The 22,941-nt window shown below is 35.8% G+C and overlaps 3 protein-coding genes and 1 non-coding gene across 6 annotated transcripts; 2 read left to right on the forward strand and 2 right to left on the reverse strand.

Moving 5' to 3' along the window:
* Positions 1-5,598, forward strand: LOC140760077 (probable protein phosphatase 2C 59). 3 transcript variants are annotated; one of them, XM_073096878.1, is made up of 9 exons: positions 1-148; positions 246-376; positions 932-1,059; positions 1,319-1,417; positions 1,498-1,656; positions 4,327-4,413; positions 4,518-4,609; positions 4,953-5,027; positions 5,102-5,598. In XM_073096878.1, the coding sequence occupies exons 2-9, from the start codon at positions 309-311 to the stop codon at positions 5,228-5,230; spliced, it is 837 nt and encodes a 278-aa protein (XP_072952979.1). In that variant the 5' UTR covers positions 1-148; positions 246-308; the 3' UTR covers positions 5,231-5,598. The 3 variants fall into 3 exon arrangements, with proteins under 3 accessions (XP_072952979.1, XP_072952980.1, XP_072952978.1); XM_073096879.1 differs by having other exon boundaries at positions 33-142; positions 217-376; XM_073096877.1 differs by having other exon boundaries at positions 38-148; positions 217-376.
* A 184-nt stretch (positions 5,599-5,782) lies between these two features.
* On the reverse strand, positions 5,783-5,889 carry LOC140760689 (small nucleolar RNA snoR128). Its single transcript, XR_012104451.1, has one exon. It is a non-coding gene; the product is annotated as a small nucleolar RNA snoR128 (small nucleolar RNA).
* Positions 5,890-9,492: 3,603 nt separating this feature from the next.
* LOC140760457 (homeobox-leucine zipper protein HOX18-like) lies at positions 9,493-10,626 on the forward strand. The gene is made up of 3 exons (XM_073097393.1): positions 9,493-9,911; positions 10,008-10,087; positions 10,171-10,626. Exons 1-3 carry the CDS (start codon positions 9,621-9,623, stop codon positions 10,427-10,429), a joined length of 630 nt encoding a protein of 209 aa, XP_072953494.1. The 5' UTR covers positions 9,493-9,620; the 3' UTR covers positions 10,430-10,626.
* Positions 10,627-19,567: 8,941 nt separating this feature from the next.
* Positions 19,568-21,308, reverse strand: LOC140760590 (AAA-ATPase At3g50940-like). The gene is made up of 2 exons (XM_073097611.1): positions 20,856-21,308; positions 19,568-20,770 (listed from the first exon to the last, which is right to left on the reverse strand). Exons 1-2 carry the CDS (start codon positions 21,260-21,262, stop codon positions 19,735-19,737), a joined length of 1,443 nt encoding a protein of 480 aa, XP_072953712.1. The 5' UTR covers positions 21,263-21,308; the 3' UTR covers positions 19,568-19,734.
* Between the last annotated feature and the right edge of the window lie 1,633 nt (positions 21,309-22,941).

Below are 22,941 nucleotides of genomic sequence, written 5' to 3' on the forward strand. Positions count from 1 at the left end.
TATTAACCAGACGACTCTCTCTCTCTCCTCTTTCTTTCTCTCTCTCTCCTTTTTCCTCCCTACCACGAAAACCGCTACTCCTCTCTCGGCTTTCTCTCCTCTCCTCTCCCTCCTCTCTCGCTCGTTCGCTCTCGCGCAGGCGGTCAGGGTTCGTCTCTATTATCGATTTCGACTTCTTTTTCTCCTCTCTTGGTCGGAATTTTTTCTCGTTTGCAGGCGGACGCTTTAGATTTGGTTTTGATCAGAGTCGCAAAGTTTGATGAGATCGGTGGAGGAGGAGTAGAAGGATAGATAGAGGAGTTGGAGAGATGGGTTATTTGAACTCAATTGGTGGTATCCACTCGGATGGATCGCCTGTTAGTGGTGGTGGTCTCAGGTCTGATTTGGTCTCTCTTACTTTTTGTTGATCTATTTGTTGAGTTTGCACTCCATCTTGCCATGAGGTTGTTTGTCGATATTATGATTGAAGTTTGAATTTTTATCCAGTAAGTTTTTATCTTTTGTCCTTTTCTTCTAGAATGTCTTGTGGTTGATGCCAAGCTTGCTTTTGGGGGTTTTTCTTTTTGATTCGAGGAGAACGTGACTTAATTTTTGTGAACTAGATGTAAATTATTGTATATTGGATTATGTGGTAATACTAGATATGCGCAAACTTGATTCAGGTGTCTTCGCTAAAGACTTTTTTGGTTATTGAATTGACTGATCACACAAACTCTTAGTTTGTTATTAATATATGCTGCTGTGTTTATATTAGTTTTCGTATAATCTTGGGCAAATGCATGAAATCAAAAAGAAGAAGCAGAATGTTTTCTGAATTTATAAACAGATAAATATGAAAGTAGTGGACTGATTTATTTTGTTGATTAAATTCCCTTCATTAAGAAATAGCTAACTCATAGTGATTGACGCCCATGTTTTCTTTTTCTGGCAGTCAGAATGGGAAGTTTACTTATGGGTATGCAAGTTCTCCAGGAAAGAGGGCTTCCATGGAGGACTTCTATGAGACAAGAATTGATGGTGTCGATGGAGAGATAGTCGGCTTGTTTGGAGTCTTTGATGGTAAGAATTTCTCTTTGTTTGAGAAGAGGAGGATTATTTTATCAGTTGTCGCATATGGTTTTAAGGATATTAATAACATTTTTTCCTGGCACAAAAAGTTACTATAAAATTTGAGGGCGCAGTGATGGGCTAAACTCATCTATCTGTTGCTTCTATTGGTGAATTTCTATTTGGATTTGTTCTATTCTGAGTAAGTTTTCAAGTAGTTAATGCTGGATATCCATGTTAACGCTTTTGTGATGCTTGGCTGTACATGCAGGTCATGGTGGTGCTCGAGCAGCAGAATACGTTAAGCAAAACCTTTTCAGCAATTTGATCAGACACCCAAAGTTCATTAGTGATACCAAGTTGGCTATAGGTACAAGTCTATCTTTTTTTTGTCTTGTGAATATTTCTTGAATGACCAGGTAATTTAATAACTTAATCATGACACTGCAGCTGATGCATACAACCATACAGACTCGGAGTTTCTGAAATGTGAGAATAGTCAAAATAGAGATGCTGGCTCAACTGCTTCAACTGCTATCCTTGTTGGTGACCGCCTTCTAGTTGCAAATGTTGGGGATTCCAGGGTTGTTATATGTAGGGGAGGAAACGGTAAGCCCTAGTAACAGTAGCATTAACTTCTTATATTCTTCATCCACATGAAGAAGCAACCCATGTTATGTAACTTGAGCTTGCTCTATTTGAAGGAAAGGTACTTTATCAACTATATGCATCATCATCGAATATGCTAAGCACATAGACTATGCCTTCTTCCTTGGTTTTTATTCTCCTATTTTTCCTACTTTTACAAGAGTTCGTTATTATTATTTTCTTGTGAAAATTTCTTTGCTACTTTCTTTTCCAATGAAACTTAGCATTACAAAATATTAATAAAAATGTTTGTAAAAGTGTGATTTGACATTGTATGATTTAATGCTTTTCTTCTAGAATCTGGTCATATTAGAATCATTGAAATTGTTTTCTGTTGTAATTCCATTGCTTAAATTAATTTCTTAAGTTGGTTTTATATTGTTGTATTCCTCAAACCATGGATTGAAGTTTTAGCTGATCCCAATCTGTATCGCCAAAACAGATTGGCCCATATGGCTGACCCATCCTCAAACTTGACATTGTCATTCCTTTGGGCATTCTTTCCATGTATTTAATTGTCTTAACATGTTGAGCACTTATTTCCCATGTAGCTCAATACTATTCTTTGTAGAATTCCCTGTGTTGAATGTTGCAACAAATGTGATAACTAAAAATCTTCAGCTGTTTTCTTGGTTGAATTGTGAGCATAAGATGATATTCATCTTTTATCTTGAACGTTGTATGTTTTCTCCTGTTGTTTGAAATCAATGGTTGTCACGCAATACAATTTGACCACAAAAAATGCTGCTTCATTTTGTACCACTCTTCATTTTCTTAAAATCTTATTTTTTTTTTTAATATAAGTCCGATGTTTGTCCAATTGAATAATGAAATAAATGGCATGAAAGATCTATCATATATATCCTCATATAACAGTATAGATGCCAAAATAAAATACTATGTGCTATATACTTTTGATTGGAAATGCATTATCTAGGACCTGATATTACTTATTCTTTTTTAAAAGTACGATTTGGAAATTAGAGTGGTCTGCAGTCCTTTTAACTAGACAAGATTTGCTATGCCACCAATATTTCATATTTGGAAGTAATCATGTTGTTATAACTTTTAAGGGTTTTTGTTTTCAAATCAGCATTAGGATGTAGTACAAAAAATGTATTGTGTTCTCATAACTCTACGACATTGCTCTTTGTGGTATTGAACATATACATTTGAAGCAGTTTTTTTTGGAGAAAATGTTTGTTGATTTACATTCTTTTTCATGTTGTTAAAGAAATATCAAGCCATTTGTTGTAAGTTTAATTGGACCAATCGGGGAATTAAGAAAGTTGATTGTGTGTGGTAGAATGACCAATACTGAGTTTGAGCATGCAAAATTTGGATTGGTACTTAGTAATATCATAATCTTTGAAATTACTTTCTTAGTTTCTTTTGAACTTCTTTGTGCCTCAAGTTATTCCTTTCAATCAAGTATTCTTGCTCTCTTCTGTAAGTAACTCTATGTCCACTGTTTCACATTGATTCAAAATTCCACAACAACCATGCCTGACTATTTTCTAGCATGAAATTTATTTTTTTGGGTCCAACTTATTCTGAAAAGCAATAAAAACTGATAAAAATAGTTTGGTCACTAAAGCAGTCTCAAGAATTAACATCAGAGGCATGGAGTATTTCGAGTTTTCAACATACAAACTCTAGAAATCCACCCTTCCAACAACAGGGAAAAATGTTCACAAGTGTCATAGAGTGAGATACTTGTCCTATCCTTAAGACCATTAGCCCTAGTCGAAAATCATTTTAGAAGTTACTGTCCTTTAAAGGTGTTGACTTTGCCGGGCATAGTCAGGTATCTGCCTGGTTAAATCCTGTGGCTGATGCAGTTACATGCCCAGTAGATCTGATGGTGCCCATCGTTACATGTGCTGCTCCATTTCTATGCTGTCTCGTGTTCCATTTGTGCACTACATGAAAACAAGCTGAGACAAAGTAATGCAATAATAAAAAAAAAAATGTGGACTGTCTTTGTAGCTTGTGTTGGCAATTATGGGGTAATTTCTTATGTGAGAATGCCGAGCTCCTGATGGTTGATACTTTGGGTGGTTAAATTTAGAATTTTGCTTGTCATTCTATGAAATGTTGTCATATGCTGTATGGAATATTATGTTTTATTCAAACTTTAGTTGTTTTCCTATGCTGATTTTGTCAATAGCGAGAGCCAATATTTAGATAAGCACTTGGTGAAGAATTTAGAAGTGTGGTGAGAGAGACTGGAAAATGGTTTATATGAAATAAAGTATGTAGTTTCTACATCTCCCACAGGAAGTATTTAGAAATTACCTAAAATATGATCATTTAACATTTTCTGGCTATGCAGAGATGGGTGGTATTAGATAGCTGAAGGGATCAAAATGTTATAAAAAATAAATGAGGTCTATGTGAAAATAGAAAATAATTCAGAGGGCCTAGATGTAAGTAACCCTTTTTAACTTTAAAGTAGTTAATTGTTTGCCAGTGCTTGAATGTCGTTGGTCATGGTGGAATTACAGTTTAACTATTGCTCTGGCCAGCAAATTATGACCTGCCAGACATGGCTTATTTGTGGCCTTTCCTTGAATATTAGCATTTGTTATTGTTAGGCCTAATGTTGATATCTAATTTTGAATTTTGCAGCTATTGCTGTATCAAGAGATCACAAACCTGACCAAACAGATGAACGACAGCGGATTGAGGATGCCGGAGGCTTTGTGATGTGGGCCGGTAAATGTCTTTAACAGCCTTCTTTTTTTCTAGCTTTCTGTTCAATGATTTAAATATTTTGTAGTTCCATTCTGACAACAACACACACACATTTATATATATAGGAACATGGCGTGTTGGTGGTGTCCTTGCTGTTTCCCGTGCATTTGGTGATAGGCTTTTGAAACAGTATGTTGTTGCAGATCCAGAGATTCGGGTTTGAGCTCTCTGCCTTGTTGGTGTTTTTCTTGTTTTAACTTCCATTCAGACAAAATTGGTTCATGTTGTTTCTTGTGCATTTTGACTCTTGCAACTTGCAACTACTTCCACTGCTGACATATTTCTCCTAGATAGATATATGAGAAAAGTAAATGCAAAACTTTGCTTGGTTCCCTAAAATAAAAATCATCTTTTGATGATGTACTGCTATGTATCCAGTTAATCAACAACCTCATCTTTTGATGATGTACTGCTATGCAGACTCAGAATTTCCATCATTAGTTGTTTTGCATGGAAATTTCCCCAAAAATGGCCCATTTGTTTTAAAATACTTGTTTCAGGAGGAAGTGATCGATGGCTCTCTTGAGTTTCTCATCCTTGCTAGTGATGGACTCTGGGATGTTGTATCAAATGAGGTATAATATACCACAATTTGACTGCTCTACTCTTGTAGATAGAATTACTCTTTAATCTCTTTGCACTGCTCCAGGAGGCTGTGGCCATGATCAAGCCCATAGAGGACCCTGAGCAGGCAGCAAAGAGACTCCTCCGAGAAGCTTATCAGAGAGGCAGTGCCGATAACATCACCTGCGTCGTCGTCCGTTTCTTATCTGCCTAGGAAAATGAGCAATGCCAAGTATAGACGAATGCTAAAGTTTCTTAGTCATCTCTGTAATTAATATAAGGTTTTGTGAGTCAAATAAGGATTTGCTCCTGCATTTCAAGCAAACAAAATTACTGCACCCATACACGGAAAGCTCTCTAAAAAAGATGGGAAGATTTGTTGGTCCTTCTCAGCCTCCTAGAATCAAACACCTTCTGTGCTTAGGGATCCCTAATTTCTTTCTCTTAGCTTAACCTACTTTCTTTGATACGTGGGACTAGAATGTCTAGTGTTGTATGGATTTGATTTCATCTATGGCTTGTTGTGATGATGTAGTCTGATTTCAAATGTTTCAATGCATCCAAAAGAATTAAAGTCTTTCACCATTGCTGTCATATTGTTTGAATTATTTACAGCAACTTTGGTATCTTTTATTGTTGTACCAACATCTATATTAGAATTTAAAACCATTTAATCCAAATCTACTAAAAACCACTCCTTTTTAACTCGAGTAAAAGAAAAATTAATTATAATCCCAAATAAAAGAACAACGAGGTAAAGGCCAAATTGCTCAGGTAACCGCTCAGGAAGAACATAAATATTCTCCATCTCATCAAGCATTCTTCTTTCGGAAGAACACTCTCGATTGATTGATTTGGTTATCATCATTGCAACGTTAATCTCCTCCAAAATAAACACAAGTAGTAATTTAGATCTAGATTGGGAGAAGCGAGGAAACAAGCGTTGGAAACTCGGATCGAAAACAAAAGAACCAATTACTTTGAAAACGAAAACAAAACGGATGTTTTGAGGCGATTGAGAAGAAGAACGACGGACGACGACGGCGGCGAAAAAAGTCTTGAGGAAAAGCTCAGGAAACCCTACGACGAGGTGCTGCTGCTTTTATGGTGGAGATTCTTGGAATAGACCCTTGGAATCTATTTATTTACCAAACATGCCATGAGAGGTTTAAGTAATAAGTACTCTTGTTTAGGGATACAATTGTAACTTCAGCTTCATTTGGCTGGATACCATTTGGAGTTCGGATCCTTAACGGGTTGATGGGCCTCATTTGTATGGGCCGACTTCGGAGCTCTTTTAAAATATAGGGAAATTTGCCTATAACACCCTGTTCTTTACAAAATTATAGTTTACACCCTATATTTTTATTATTTATAAATCACACTATATAATTTAGCAAATATATCCAGAGATATTTTATTTCTAAAATAACTAAAACATCTCTTTTTTGTTCTAAATGACTAAAATATCGTTAGTATGACTTAGTCGAAGATATTTTCATAATTTTTTAGTATAGTACTTAACTTAATCAAGAGGTTTAATTAACAGATTTAATAATTGTCTAGTACTGTATTAGATAATACTATTAGATAACAAATCAATAATGCATAACATTATTAGAATATAAAACATAAAAATGACCGGTGTTTAATAACTTTTAGAATAATTGATGAATTAATATACTATTACAGTAGAGATTCTGATTTTAAATTCTATCGAGTTGATCCGTCTTTTAAAATATAAATTCTTTACCTATTTAAGTAAAGTATATATATGTATTAGAAATATGAAGCGCGAGAGAGAGAGAGAGATAAAAATGAAATTCTAACGGCAGAGTATTTTCAAAGCATATTTGCTAAATTATAGAGCTTAAAATATAAAATCATTACCTATTAAAGTCAAGTATATATATATTAAAGTAGAAATACGAAGGTTGAGAGAAAGAGAGAGAGAGAGAGAGGCAACTTTCACGTCATTGTATGAATATCATGTCTTAATCTTACCCAAAAGATGGCTTGATTCACATGAACACAAAAACATTCACATCAACATGGGATTTTGACCTGTTTACCATAAAAGAGAAAGGAAAAGGAAATGGCTTTTTGACCCCAAACTCCAATGATGTGAAATCACATCTATCACCACTTTGATCTTTAGACTCAGTAAAAATGATAGCAGAATAGAAGAACAAATCCAATATCTTGCTAAATATATCATTCTATGAGTAGAAAGTTTAGAAAGTAATTTCTAAGATCTAGAGAGAAGAAGAAGATTGGAGGCGTGTATCATGCACTTGACCATGACTTGCTTCTTCTCCCTGTTCATATTTAATTTATTAGGGTTACCTTCTTTTCACAAAATCTTTCGCTCGTATCTCAACCTTGACTTGATCTTTGACTATGCTTTATATCGTGGACAAAGTCTAGAAATGTGAATGATGCTTCTTTCTTTCTTTTAATTTCTCATTTAGTGGGGTTTTAGTATACGGTTAATTACACTATGACCTCCTTAATTATAGGTGATTATTTACTCTTCAATTAGTCAAAATCTTTAAGCCCCTAAACAACGTTAATAGAAGTTACAAACGGAAAAATTCTCCAAAAAATATTTTCTTAGAAAATATATTGTACTGCATAAAGAATAGGGTTGGTGGGTTCTTTTCAAAGGTTTTACAAGGAGTCGAGGAGTTGTTGGTCGTAGGTAGTATTTATCGTTATAATTAGGGTTTGGGAGAAAGAGGAAGATAGATAGGATTAGGGTTTCTAGATTCATATCACGAGTGAAAATATGAGAGCTCATTGATCTAAGCCTAAGGTTTGACTGAATCTAGTTTCAAATATGTTTTAGACTGTGTATCGACTCTAGTTAGATTCAAACTGCTAAATAATGGACTAAAAGTTTCAAATTTAGTTTCAGATATGTTACCAAATTTTTTATAACTAAAATGGGGCAAGAAATAAAGTAAAATATTACAAATCATAGAGTAGTGATATAAAATATCAAATAACTTATCGAACTAAAAGCTTAAAAATTGCTGAGTAACAAAAAAAAAAAAAAACTAGTTCTGGTATCACGTTAGATAACTAGTTGACTAAAAACTCAAACCACTAAATAATAGACTAAAAATGTAAATCATTCCATTATAAAAAAGAAATATAAACTATTTTCATATAGTTGAATTGGTAAATTTTGTCTTATATCTAGAATTTATTGGTCCTTGGGGTTCAAGTGACATTAACCCCTTCATCAATCCCTTTTTAGATTACTTGTCCAAGTGTTTTATTGACTCTCCCAAATTATCTTAAAGTGACAAGAGTTTATTTCCATTGTCCCCTAAATTGCATACACTATGTCAAGTTTCAATACTCCACCTTGCATAAGCAATGACACTTGCCTTCCTTAAAATTGAGTACTTGGAGTCAAGAACGCATCAAAAGGATCTTTGTTCCCTTCCAGTCAACAATAATTCCAAGTTAGGTGAAGAAGTATTCAAAGAGACTCATCTCTTAGTTTGATGTTTCCCAAAGCAAAAAAAAATGGCCTAATTATTGATCAACTCCTTTGCCCTAATTTCTGCTTTGAATTAAATTGAAAAGACTAATGTCTGTGATGCAGTAATTGGTCTAGGTTATGCATATATAGTATACTATATATTGGAGCTAAAATTAATTTATTATTTAATATAGTGCTAGAGCTAATTTTTCTAGAGATTATAGATTTAAATCTTGCCGTAAACTTTCGAAATATTATAATTGCCAAACATATCAATTATCTAGGTACAATATTAGGGCAGGCATATTAATTAAAAGCATGATACATACATACATATATATATATATATATTAATTGTTGATTCATTATCTAATAAATGAAATATATTAGTAGATTAACCGGTTATCTAAGGGTATGAGCAAAAGCCCATCCTAGTTAAACAAGTGATAAATGATTAAACAATAGTGTTAACTTTAACTTTGGACCAAGGGCCATCTGTCCCTAGAATTAAGAGACCCTCTATATGTTGCTTGTAATTGGCCATGGGGAGGGCAATAGGACATGGTACTAAGTCATACATGATGATCATAGGACCAAAAGGTCAAGGTCCACTTCTTTTTTTTTCTGTACAAAATATTTCACATCTCTCTCTAAAGATTTCTTTCTCTATAAAGATTCTTATTGTCATGCAAAGAGATAGAGTGATGAAAGGGTTAATTAGGACTCATAAAACTTACCCTTTAATTAATGCTGATGCCGTCGGTTATGACTACTAACTCCTCCCACAAAGATGTGGCAATTGATAAAGACCAAGAAACTGCCCAGAAATTTTTATATGCTGACTTGAAAACAAGTGGTAATATTTCTCGAGTCCAACTTCAAATGCTAATATTCCTCTCTCTCTCTCTCTCTCTCTCTCTCTATTTATCCCTCTCTAATGCAATATTCAAACGCACACCCCTTACTTCTGGCATTAAACCACATAAAAGAAACTGCCCATCCACCCAGAAAATGATTCATTTATGCTCTTTATATTAACCACATACCTTTCCAGTGTATACCACCAAAGCTCTACTATAAGCTCTTATTTTAGGTAGCAGTTAATCTATCCATGGGAGAAGAGGACCACTGCAACATAGGCCTTGCTCTCGGTATAGGATTAGGAGGAGGAGGAGGAGGAGAGTTTAACCTAAGCCGACGGCGCCATGCGGAGGAGGAGGCGAAGCCGCCTGTTCAATTCGACATCTTGTTTCCGTTTCAAGTGGAAGAAGGAAAAGAGCAAGTGCAATCCAAGAGCACCGAGGAAGATGATAATGGCGGCTCGAGGAAGAAGCTGCGGCTGAACAAGGAGCAGTCGTCGCTGCTCGAAGATTGCTTCAGATCTCAACACACCCTTTCACCAGTTCGTCTCTCTCTCTCTGTATATATATATATATATATTCTCTAGATAGGTTTTATGGGCTAATCTTAGAATTGATGAATTGATATTCCATGACAGGCGCAGAAACATGAGATAGCACGGAAGTTGAATCTAAAGCCTCGGCAAGTAGAAGTCTGGTTCCAGAATAGAAGAGCTAGGTATATATATAGAAAACTTGATAATTATTAAGTGCATGGGATGAAGTATTATGATGTACTTGATCGTATCTATCTATATGTAGGACTAAGTTGAAGCAGATTGAGGTGGACTGTGAGTTCTTGAGGAGGTGCTGCGAGAGCCTGACCGACGAGAACCGGCGGCTCAAGAGAGAGCTGACGGAGCTACAGTCGGCGAGACCCGGCGTGCCGGCGTACTACGTGGAGATACAGAAGGCGGCGATGGTTAGTATTTGCCCGACGTGCGAGAAGGCGGTGATGGATGATGTGAAGAGCGTTAAGGATTGGAGCATCAACCCTAGAAAGGATTGCAAGTTATGCTGATGATGATCACAGACCCTTCCATGCATGGTGTTTTTGAATGGCTAATTTATAATGTAAATAGGGTTAATCTAATCTTTTTAATAACTAGTCATTGAAACTAGCTATTAGTTAGTTTTAGATCAAATGATCAAGGTTGTTAATTAGGGCTAGTTTGATGGCATTTCTTCTTTAACAAAGATTTCTCATGTTGCAGTTAATTACCTTTGGCAAAGAGAGATCCTCACTTGATTGTTATGCAATTAATTTCAGAGTTTTTAAAAGAGAAAAATTGAGAAAAAAAGATCTATATATAAATAATAATGATAAACTCTTTACGAGCTAGAAAGAAGGAGCAGAGAAGAAGAAATTTAAGTTTGCAGCGTCAACATTGGGAAAGTGAGATTGATCAATAGAGGGTTTGACAAAGCAAATAGAAGACTTTTTCCAAAGGTTGGTGGCCATAAATTGCCACTTTGACCAATTCTTTCTTCCAGATTAAAGGGAAATTTCAGTATAGGTCAACTGTTTCCCTTGGATACGGCTTAAGAACTGTCACCCAACCCAATCATGGGTGCGCTAAGCCCAAAGAGAGGCTTCTCTCCTTCTATTTGTGTGTGTGTGAGAGAGAGAGAGAGAGAGAGAGAGAGAGAGAGTAGAGGTGATTATTAGGCTCAGACTGGAATCTGGTTGGTCTTAATTGGGTTTAGACTCGGCTTGATTACAATAGCCGGCATGGGTTAGACCTTTGCCCGCCCGGCCCTTTATGTATGCTTATTTTTATAGTTTTTTAATCTAAAATTAGATATTTAGTAAACTAGATATCAATATATAAGTATGTTCTTATAAAAAATAATTAAATATCTTTATTGATGCCCATTAAGCTTGACATGATAAAATATAATCTTTTTTAAATTCATGATTTTACGTTAGGTCCGTTATGTGTGACCTAAGCCTGATATCTCATAAACACATATTTAAGCCTGATCGGCTCAAAAAGCTTGACTTGGTTTGTCCGATGATCATCTCTGTAAGAGAGAGAGATGAAGACTAGACTAGACAGAACCATTTCATTGAGAATTTTGAAATGCGAATACAAGTCAAGGAATGAATAGGAAATGTATTTTATATGTAGGATTTGTTTTCTTATATGAGTTATAATTTGACTAGAAGAATGACATAGCTTTAAATACTTATATAAAGATACAGAGGGTTAGCATTTATAGACTGCAAATAGAAGATCATAATAGGCATATTGAAAGTCTGCCATGAACGTATGAAGATGCAAAGAATATGTGATAATGCTCAAATACTTGAGATATATGGATGGTGTAACATGAGTAAGGCACACAAGCCTTTTGCTTTATAAAAGGCTTGATATATAAAAACAATAAAACTACGTTTAAGAGGGAGTCTCACATGATATGTTGTGTATGTATTTTTGCACTAGAATATACAAGTGTGTGTTTAAGCTATAAAAGCCGACGACAAACTTTGAAACTCTTCATACGAAGGAAAACAAAAATTGTTAGGTCATTGCTTGAAAAGTTGTTGCTATTAAAGAAAGCAAGAATATAGACTTACTAAAAGTTGAACATCTAGTTGGCAACTTACATACCTTGGAGCCTTCTCTTCATCAATCTTGAAAGTCTAAAGGCATGACTTGACCACTATTAGAGATGAAGATGAGGAGTCTGACACGAATAATAAGCTAGACATCGAGGAGCGGTAGTTGAATATTATAGATAGTAAGGGTATGATCATATTGCCTATAGATGTCCAATTGAAAGAAAAAAAAAATAAGGTAAAACTTTGCAAGCCACTTTGGAATAATACAAATGATTGTAAGGGTATGGTCATATTGCCTATAAATGTCCAATTGTAGATTAAAAAGGCAAGCTACTTGGAACAATACTAATGATTGTAAGGATATGGTTATATTGCTTATAGATGTCCAAATTGTAAGTACAAAAGGAAAGACTTTACAAGCCACTTGGGTAAGTAATAATGATTTCGATGATAAAAACTCTAAATCTGAAAAAATATAGCATTTATCATTTTTTTTGTTATTTGTTGAACTTTCTAATAATTCTTTTCGTGCAAATAAACATGATTTAGATAAGTTTTATTTTCCTTATTAGCAAAAGTTCTCATGGATGTTCGAGAGAAAAAATCGAGATTTTAAATTAGGACATTTGAAGTGAATTTCGTCACAAATCCTTTTTTTCTAAATAAATGATTTCGTAGATTTTTTCTGAGGAGCACTTCTATCTTATCTCGAACGAGATATTTAAAAGTTTAGAAAATCTAATCTTAGTAGCCATTATCATTACTTTTGAGAAGAGTTTTAGATATCTACGATAGTTTTAAATGGAATGAACTAAATTGAGTTTCTACACATTATATTTATGTCGGGTTTGAAAAAATTATGTCTCACGGGTCATTGAGATTGCGAAGATCATAGGAAGCGGTTCATAGAGATCTTGAGTTCAAAATCTACTAGGCACATATATCATTTACAAACTAAAACTCTCCCCGTTCAAATCAAGTCCACTTTTAAGGTCCATCAAAATGTTTAAGTCCAGAAGCAAAAAAATTATTAGAATATAAAATATAAAAATTATGGTTCTCTAACAATTTAGATTTTTAGAGTAGTTAGTGAATTAATAATTATTATAATTTTTTAGTGATTCATTTCGATCTGAGCTTAGATTCATAGTTTTTTTTTTATATATTTTAAGATTTGTTTCCATGTTAAATCATTTGTGTTTGATATTGCCTTTCTACGCATTTATTTTTCACATTTTATTATAATAATAGCGTGTGATAAATTCAATCTCCTAATGCTTATTATAATTTTTCACATAAGAATGTGTCATATCATTTCAGAAAATTTTACTGGCAATCAATTTATATAATCTTATGTCCTTTATATGGCATTAGAATTTCTATGCAACAATTCTATGCAGTTGGAATACTTTCTTGTATATATACAAGGTTTTTGTAACTTAATTATATTTAGTTTTTAAACTAAAAAAAAATCAAACTTAATTAAAAATTTAAAACTCTATATGTATACACACACAAGCACTTTTGCTTACATATTATTCAACTGATAGCATTGCAAGAAAAGGTTCACAAATGGGTGGAAGATATTAACATCATGGAAGGAGTGAGAGCAACTTTGAAGACATGGCCTCTCCTAATTTATAATTTAAATCAATTTATGTGAATGGGTAGAGATGAGATGAAGACTATGTAACCATTAGCTTGTCTTCTCTTAAAAGTTAAGAGGAGATGTAGACTTATAAGAAGAAAGTAGTACGAAATCATGAAGAAAATAGTGTCCTCAAAAAGCTTGATGAGTTTATTTAAAGTAGTAGGAAGAAAAGTAGTACCCCAATGATGCTCATTTATTTGACATCATATTGGAATATAAAATAAGTTTCTAATAAGTGTTAGGTGCGAATTAATTACTAATCAAATATATTGTTTATTTAATAAACATATTAAATGAGTTTATTTATATTATAGATAATTAAATAGGTTAAATAGTTTAGCAGGTCATAAATTAGTTCTAATACATTTTTTCTTTCAATGTTGAACGAGGAGTGGAGTAAAGACTGGTAGAGGCTTAGTCCTCATTCAATCACTTCTAAGCTTCATATATATCAACTTCTATTCAATTACACAATGGTCTTATGATCAGAGACTTTTGATGGGGTTTCGAAGGGTGAGAAAAGGCATGCCTACTTATGCTCCTGGGACCTCCTATCCCATCTTAAGATCAACAGTGGCTTCAGGATAAGAAAGCTCTCTAATGTGAACCAAGTTTTGGAGCAAGTGGTCAAAAATCTGCAAGGCTATGTATTCCCTAAATCATTGTGTTGGTTAGTTAGATTGCATCCTAGGGCTGCCTAGACATGGATTTCTATAGTCTATACTAAAAGCATGTTAGGTCGTGTTACGAATCATATCTAAAATGATCCGGACGTAAGAAGATTATAAAAATTTAGATGGTGGTAGCCTCACGAGATAGGATTCTAATGGCTTTAGTTTCATGTCAATCAAATGTTGGGATAAAAATATATAATTAAAACAGTGGAGTAAGATCAGAACAGGTGCAAAACGGTAAATATTCAACGTTGTGGCAGTCGTCGGAGGGTGGCGGACGGCCGTATAATAGGGGTGGCCACTGAAGGTAGGTGGTGGCTAGGATTTTGATGTTTGGAATGGTTCTACAATTATGATCTACTCTTATAAAGATAAAGATGATCTAATGACTACAATTAAAATAGTAAATATAATAATTAGAAAATAAGTAAACTTAATTAATTATTAATGCTTGGATTTGTCTTAGTGATAAATGTGACTTATATGACTTAATTGAATTTGTCTTAGTGACTTATATGATTTAACTAGACTTACTTTATAAGCATGAATCAATTAAAAACTTGTCAAGTAAGCACGTATCAGTCCATTCATTATATGACTTATATGGCTTAACTAAACTTATTTTAAAGGCATACATAATCCAATTTGACTCGGTTCGCATCAAGTGGCTAGTAGGAGATAAAAAGAAAATCTCAATTTAACAATATCCCTGGATCAAAACATTGATATCTCTAACCTCTGTCTTTCTCGAAGTCTCTCGAAGGTGAATGATCTCAAGCTTGGCCACAATTGGAACTCAACTTTAATTAACACTATCTTTCTTCAAAGCATCTTGCATGCCATCATTAATATCGCTTTCCCTGAAAGCAAAGATTGTTAATCATTTTCTCATAAGATCCCCTTTTGCCTAAGCAACCTAGTTCGCATATGGGCTAGGCCTTAGACTCAATTTCGCACTTGGCTGCTCAGAGGACTGGAATCATTACTTGAAAATAAACTTTTCATATAATCGCATCAAAGCTTTCAAGGGTGTAAAGCTTTCTCCTTTGGCAACCATAGTAGAAACTCTCGTCTATCCAACCATCTAACTCTATGCCAAGATAGAAGACTGTTCTCCAAAAATATCAATCCTTCCATGAACTCTCTCTCCCTAGCAAGTCCGACCATTGATGACCTTATATATCTTGCTAGGTTGCCACCTTATGAGGCAGTGCAAATGGTGGTCTTAATATCCTTCTATATATGCAACTTTCCAAGCAATGACATTCTTACCAAGCCACACTTTCTCGGACACTATGTGAATGCCCTAATCGGGGAGGCTATTGACTGCTAAATAGAGTACATCGACACTTTGGCTTTGTACTGACTCTTAGTAGTAGCCTTGGTATATAATGATTTGTTTATGATTTTAATCTAATCATATTAAATCTATACTCATTTAAACCTTTCGTATTTATATTAGATCACAATACTAGGTTAAAATGACATACCTTTTTAGAGTCTTTTTTATTGCATTAGTTATTTATTTTTATTAAAATAAATTTTCTGTAGGTCGCATTCGAATACCTGCATCAGGTTCGTAAAAATAAATAACGCCTTTTATGCGTTCGAATGCGATCGGGCGCGTTCGAACGCGATCAGCGAGAGTCCACTAAAATTAGGGTTAATAATTGCTATTTTGGCTTGTTGGCTAGCCTCTATAAAGACGTGGATAGCAGCCAAAATTATTATACTATTGGAATATTAGTTTCTTGCCTCTCTATCTTCTCTCTAGTCTTTCTACCTTAATCTCCCTCCTCATTCTTCACCAACCTATCACCTCTACTGTTGGCAAGGTCTCTCTTAACTTCTAATCTCCTTCGTTTGTCGAGTCCTCTCTCTTCCTTGGGATCTCGACCACTTTTTCTCCTTCGTCTTTATCACTTAAACAACAATCAACGATTCACCTTTATCTCTATTATTATCTATAACCCTAAGATCCACTTCACTCGTCACCACCACTATCATCCGCACTATATAGTATTTTTGTCTCGGTTGCATTTTGAATCTAGAAAGGGCATAAATACAAAAAACATATATCAGGGAGTTACGGATCGATCCCACTTAGTTTCGTAATTTTCTGACTATGGAAGAATATTTGGTGAATATTTTTCCTCGATTGCGTGGACTGCTTCTTATAAATAAATTCAGATTTTAAATAAATCGTTAAGTAACCTATCATAAAAATTAGCACTAAAACACCTATAGTGGCGCTGTCATCCACTCCTATAAGGTCAAAAAGAAAGAAAGAAAGAAAGAAAGAAAGAAAAAAAGACTTTGCTCAAAAGAAAGACCAAAAGGATTACAGAAAGGTTCAATGAAAGAAAAGAGCAACTTCCCTTCCACTCTCTTTTGTCCAAAGTGTCAACATCTCATGATCTCACTACGTTAATTAAGCTTTGTTTCCCTCTCCTAATCTCTCTATTACCTACTTAAACCTCTAGATAAGCTAATATAAATATACTACCCTCCTAAAGATAAACATGTCTTCAACTTTCCACGCTTGTAAGCACATTAGAAATCGTTAGGTACTCCCTAACCACTCTCTTCCACTAAACTGCCCTTTTTTTGTCTATTGATCTAGCCGCCTTAACTTCATTTTTTTTGTTATATAAAAATTATCGTGAGATTTCTTTGTATCACTTTATCTCCCATATGGTTTAAACTAATGTAAATTTATTAAATTTTACGTCCAAAGTTAAATGAGAAAAGTATAAATTACGTTAATATCTTCTATCTATATTTTTAAAATGATTGAAACTTTCATTTTTCGAGCATGTATCTACATAGAGATACATTTGCGATTGTTAGAGAATAATTAAGATTTGAGGCTTTTAATCTTAAAAAAGCTTTTGGATTACGTCTCTCTTACTTTTCAGGACCATATTATCTTATCTCTTCTCTAACTTTTTTTTATTGTTAATATTGTTCCCTATTTTCTTTTAGGATTTAATCTTCTTGATTTATTAGATCCCTCGGTGATACTGATTTAGTAATTATAAGCACAACAACAATGTCGTAGTAATATCTATTTGAAACAGTTTTTTGGAAAAACGTGTAAGATAGAATAATTCATTAAATTTTAAACGTAGCCTGATACACAAAAAAGATGGGAGAAAGAGTGACAATTCTTTGATATAAGTCTCACATCGATTTCCCCTAATCGCTTCTTTCTCCAACCAATCGTCATTCTCTCTCCAACCCTTCTTCCCAAAGAAAACGACATGTGCACTCAATCAGGACGGTGGAGAGAAATTGCCACAACATTGATAAGGAGGCTGCGCAATGGATTGAGCCATCTTGATTTCGACTACACGGAGGTTAATAGTCATCAAGAAGAGATTTGATGTCGCAGTTAAGAAAAAAGAAAGCTATGGATCTAATGATGTCTTTGTGACCTTTGATAGCTGTAAAACACATTCTCAGACTCTTGGAAGTGGCTACCGATTAGTGAAAAGCAGATTGAAGGCTACAAGAAGCATGTTGTGACGAAGAACAATATCTAATTATTGTTCTGTAGCGAGACCAACAAAATAAGCAACCCGTTATTATGTTCTTCTTGAAGTATTAAAACTTTTTCATTGAATTTTTTCTATTTTTTGGGGGGCTATCCAGTATGAGCCCAATAATGGTTTGAAGTATTCTTGAGATGCAAAGGAGGGTATGGGTGATTTTTTTTAAAATTTATTTTGTCTACTTCTATCCTACATTAGACAACACTACAGATAATATAAGGTGTCATGCACAAAGAACCCATAAGAAAAAGAAGAGTGGAGTATAGCTTGATAGATTCATAAGAGCTAGGGTTGGTGCTTTTTTTTTTAAGGAGAAATTCATTAAATTTGAGGCAAGAAATCCGAAAAATTACAACCCGCTTCCCCAGTACAAGGTGCCAATGGCATCTTCATATTAAAATTAAAGTGAACTCAGGGAATTAAGACTGAGCCCCTCCACAAAAATATTGGCTAACCAATCGGCTATCATGTTAGTTTCTTTGTAATTATGTTTGATGAGCGTATTGTCAAAAGCTAATAACAGGATCCTAATATCTATTATCAGGTTCCGCAAGGTCTGAGAACCTGTAAATCGATCTCGATGCCGAGATTTTGTATGCTTAGACTAGCTTTCATGCTTTAGTAACACATCACATCTTATCTACCCTAGTGCATTTTAATATAACATTAGATAATGTATCATTGTTTGGACATTATATTGGAATAAATAAATCTTCCCAACCTGATGCTGATGTTTTCTCCAAAAATGAATCGTCTGATGTGTCAAGAGCGAATTAATTACTAATGACAAATAGATTGCTTAAAAATACTACCATGCTAGCGTAAGCAATTGATGTCTTATCCTACCATCATAGAGATTAATTAGATTTAAATCCCTCATTAGACATAGGATCTTTAAAAAATTAGCTCAACTATACATTCTATGTGTCAGTGACAGAGACTCATAAACGATTAAAAAATATTAGAAAAATAGTATTACATAATTGGTACTAAAATTGTTCAAAATATCATCATGATTAAAATATATCTACTATTTTACCTAATATTATATTGGGTATTTTACAAATAGCACCGTATCATTTACCTATATTGTGATTCACACTCTGTTTGTGACGATTTTGTAATTTGTCCCCTGTTTTTTCTTTATAATTCTCGTTCAATACCCTGACGTTATTTTGACTAACTAATATCAATAAAATTACTAAAATACCTTCATCACTATTTTTCCTCGTCTCCCCCCTCCTCTGAAGAAGGCATGAGTAATTTAGGTATTTATAAATTATTTTATATATTATAATTTTTTGATGGTATCTTTTAAAGCAAATGAGAGCGTTAAATGATAATTATGAGGAAGGTGTAGGAGTCGGGTTACAAAACCTCAAAGACAGGATGCGGATCATAAAATAGATAAAACATAGGGTGTGATTTATAAAATTCCCTATTATATTATAGTAAAATAGAAACAAATTATTAATAATTATTTCACACTCTAAAATTCAAGAAAGACGAGTGTTAGAATATTTCGGTAAAGATTAATTTTTAGTGACAATTATAATAAAAGTTTCGAATGGCATTTATGTAAAAAAAGCCAAATAGAAACACAACTTTTACTTCCCCGTTGACTATTCATAGAAGATTACGTCCACTCGGTTGGATATTTCAACCCTTCAAAACCTTTTTGGCTTTCTATTAATTGAAGACCAAAAGACTCAATTTAAAAGAATTATTCTTATTTATTTATTTTTAATTTTAAAAAGATGATCTTTATTTTAGGAATAGCTTATTTCCATATTCACTTCTCGTTAATCTCTCACTGTGTTCAACTTTGTCTCCTCCTAATATATTAGCTTTTACTTTCCATTAATCTCTCAGTTGGAAATTTCACTGTCTTTTTTTATCGGACGGTGACGGCGCCGCCTTCCTCCGGCGCAATTCTTGGACAACCTTTTCCATGGCGGTGTTGGCACCGTCGTTCTCGTAGCCCATGAAGATTTCGGCGACGTCCGCCGGCGTCACATTGACCTCGTTTAGGAGCCTCTCGGCCTCCGGCATCAGCTCGTGTCCCTTTTCGTCGATCTCGAGGTAATTCTTCGCCAGCATCCGGAACGCGGCGGCTCCGCAGTACCCCAGCTCGATCTTCCGGTCCATCCTGCCCGGCCGGAGCAGCGCCGAGTCGAGCCGCTCCGGGTGGTTCGTCGTGAACACCATCAGCCGTTCTCCGACGCACGACGACCACAGCCCGTCGACGAAGTTTAACACCCCGGATAAGCTTATCGCCTCTCTGGCGTACGCCGCCGCCAAGTGAGGCGGCGCTGACTGCCCCCCAGGCGTGCTGGGTTGCAGTCCGACGCCATTGTCGTCTTCTTCTTTCGTCTTCTTTTTACGATCCGAGAGGTCGAGAGAGCAGTCTATATCTTCGACCACGACGACGGATTTAGGCGTGGTGGAAACTAGGAGGCGGCGGAGGTGGGAGTTGGACGGAACGGTGGTGAGCTCGAGGTCGTAGACGTCGAAATCGAGGAGGTTAGCAATTGCGGCCACGAGGCTGGTCTTTCCGGTGCCCGGCGGGCCGTGGAGGAGGTAACCTCTCTTCCACGCGCGGCCGACGCGGGCGTAGTGATCGCGGCGGCCAGAGAAGCGGAGGAGGTCGGCGCGGATGTCCTCCCGGAGGGCGGGGTCGATGGCGATGGTGTCGAAGGTCGAGGGGTGGTTGAAGGTGTGGGAGGACCAAAGGCGGTGGTGGTCGTCCCCGGGGTAGGCGGCGCGGTTAGTGTAGAGCTTCCTCTCCCGGGACTTGAGACGAATCTTCGCCGCCTCCTGTATGACGAAGGGGATGTAGGAGTTATGCACCGTCTTCCGGTGCCGTTGATGGAAGTGGAGCTCCAGAGACCGCTGGTCATTATTACTTGATGACCGCCTGTGTAAGAATGTTAACGTTTTAGTCTTGGGACTATCTGGAGAGAATAACAACAACAAGAAGACGGTGAATAGAGGATGATTACCTGGAAAATGGATCGTGGGAAGAAGTGGAGTTGTGGCGCTCGATGGTGCGGGAGGTCCACCGGAGAGGGATGCCGTCGAAGGAGTCGTGGGTGGTGTGAGAGTCGGGAAGGGAGGCGGCGGGGGTGGGGGACTGGCGGGGCTTGTGGAGGCGCACAGAGGGGGCGTCGGCGAGGCAGCGGGAGCCGAGGTAGATCTGGGCGGCGTCGTAGAGGTCGTTGGCGCCCGCCGAGGCGTCCACCTCCTCGATGATGACGGTCGCCGACGGCCGGAACGACGACAGGAGGCGGCTCAGGAGGGAACGGAGGAAGTACTGGATCTCCGGTGGGAGGTAGTCCCGCACAGTCCGCAGCAAAATTAAGGTCCCCACGAGAGACCCCATCGACCTCCAATCGAACAGCATCTCCATTTCTTCGCAGATCGACTCGAGAACGCTTCCGACTTGGAAGACGAAGAGCGGAGCGGGCGATGGTTATATAGCAGGGAAGGGGTGGGGTGGGGGGGGACGGTGCGGTGAGGTTACCGCCTTGGGTCTTGGTCGTTGTCGCGGTGCGGTGACGTGGCGAACAATGCTTTTTAGCTTTCCGCTCTTTACAAGCACCGGAGAAATGTACTCAGAAATTGGACTCCGGCGATTGTATGGACTATTGTGGCCCACAGTATGTGGGGGTATAAAGATGGGGTGGGAGGGATGGTGGTGTTTTTATATTTCTCCGTTTAGATTTGTCGTCCTCTTTTGGCCATTTGGTGGCGGAGGTGAATCATCAACGAGAGCGACGGGATAAATTGGTAAAGGAGTAGTCGGATGAAACGTGTCCTGTCGTCCGATATGCCATGCATCAGCAAAGTTAATAAACAGATGACGTCAGATAAAACATAAAAGAGAAAATAAAAATAAAAAAATGCGACTGAAAAAGAGTAGAAGCAAAAAAAGAAAAAATTTCACCCAAAAAAATTAATTTTCATTATCCCGAGCATCATTTTTTCTTCTTTTTTTTCACAACTTTCACTAGACCTAATGCGACGGTGGATCGGTCTATTCATTACATGATCTATTCTGGATAGCTAGATTGTCTAGTGAGCAGTAAAATTGTTCTTCCTGCCTGCTCGAGAAGAAAAGTACCGAAGGTAAAATGTTACATCCGCCTATTGCATTCCTGTATGATAGAGTCTATGCGCTAGTTCATGCTTAGTCCGTTGCTCGATTCTTATCCACTCTGGGCTCTCTTTATTTCTAGTGTCAAATTAACCACTAATAATATTTATATCTATAGTGTTCATGATCATCGTAAACAAAAATTTCAGATCTCGAGATAATCCTTTGACAGCACAAAGTTTTCTAGAAAATTCTTCCAAGGCTCCGAATATAATATATCTATATTTACCCAACAACTTAGGGTTTTTTTTGTTGTTGTTAATATAGGTGCAACTAGAGAAAGTCAAAGTACGTCTGGAATTAAGTTTCAATGCTTTAGAAACTTGTCGAGCAAGCACGTATCATGCCAACACGATTACTTAGAATGATCTACTTGTACCACTACTAGTAGTCAAACCTACCAGTACCACATTGCTATGCTATAATCCTTCTTTTTATTATTATTTATATATAACACCCTTTTTTTTTTAATAAAATTATAATTTATACCGAATAAAGTGCTATAATTTAAAGAATATATGCAGAAAATATTTTAAATTAGGTTTGAATTAACACCGTGAGAATATTCTATTAAGTAGAGATATTTTATTTATAAAATAACTAAAAAGCTCTTAATACGATTTAGTTGAGGATTTTTCGTAATTTTTTTTAGTATAGTTAATTAAACTCAGAGGTTGATTAAGTAGTTTTCTACACATACTCATTAAATTACTGGGCTTGATTTATAAATAATAAAAATATAGAGTGTAAATCAAAATTTTATTAAAAAAAAATATTATATACAAATTTCCCTTTGTTTTTAATCTATTTTCTTTTCATAATTTTCTTTTTGCTCACCCAAATCTATTGCAATGCAACGACTTACGTGACAAGTAGCTTTTTACCTAATTTTTTTCTAATTTTTATTTTATTTTTATCATATCAAACAAAAC

This window comes from Typha angustifolia, chromosome 5 (assembly GCF_048772165.1).
Source record: "Typha angustifolia cultivar Huaian chromosome 5, ASM4877216v1, whole genome shotgun sequence".
Taxonomy (NCBI): Eukaryota; Viridiplantae; Streptophyta; class Magnoliopsida; order Poales; family Typhaceae; genus Typha; species Typha angustifolia.

Bases quoted from the DNA above. Each gene is read 5' to 3' on its own strand.
- LOC140760077 (XM_073096878.1), top strand. From the start codon at position 309: ATGGGTTATTTGAACTCAATTGGTGGTATCCACTCGGATGGATCGCCT. The intron at 1,060-1,318 runs GTAAGAATTTCT...CTGTACATGCAG, and splicing joins CTTGTTTGGAGTCTTTGATG to GTCATGGTGGTGCTCGAGCA. The intron at 4,414-4,517 runs GTAAATGTCTTT...TTATATATATAG, and splicing joins AGGCTTTGTGATGTGGGCCG to GAACATGGCGTGTTGGTGGT.
- LOC140760457 (XM_073097393.1), top strand. From the start codon at position 9,621: ATGGGAGAAGAGGACCACTGCAACATAGGCCTTGCTCTCGGTATAGGA. The intron at 9,912-10,007 runs GTTCGTCTCTCT...ATTCCATGACAG, and splicing joins CTCAACACACCCTTTCACCA to GCGCAGAAACATGAGATAGC. The intron at 10,088-10,170 runs GTATATATATAG...ATCTATATGTAG, and splicing joins TTCCAGAATAGAAGAGCTAG to GACTAAGTTGAAGCAGATTG.
- LOC140760590 (XM_073097611.1), bottom strand. From the start codon at position 21,262: ATGGAGATGCTGTTCGATTGGAGGTCGATGGGGTCTCTCGTGGGGACC. The intron at 20,771-20,855 runs GTAATCATCCTC...ATTCTTACACAG, and splicing joins TCCCACGATCCATTTTCCAG to GCGGTCATCAAGTAATAATG.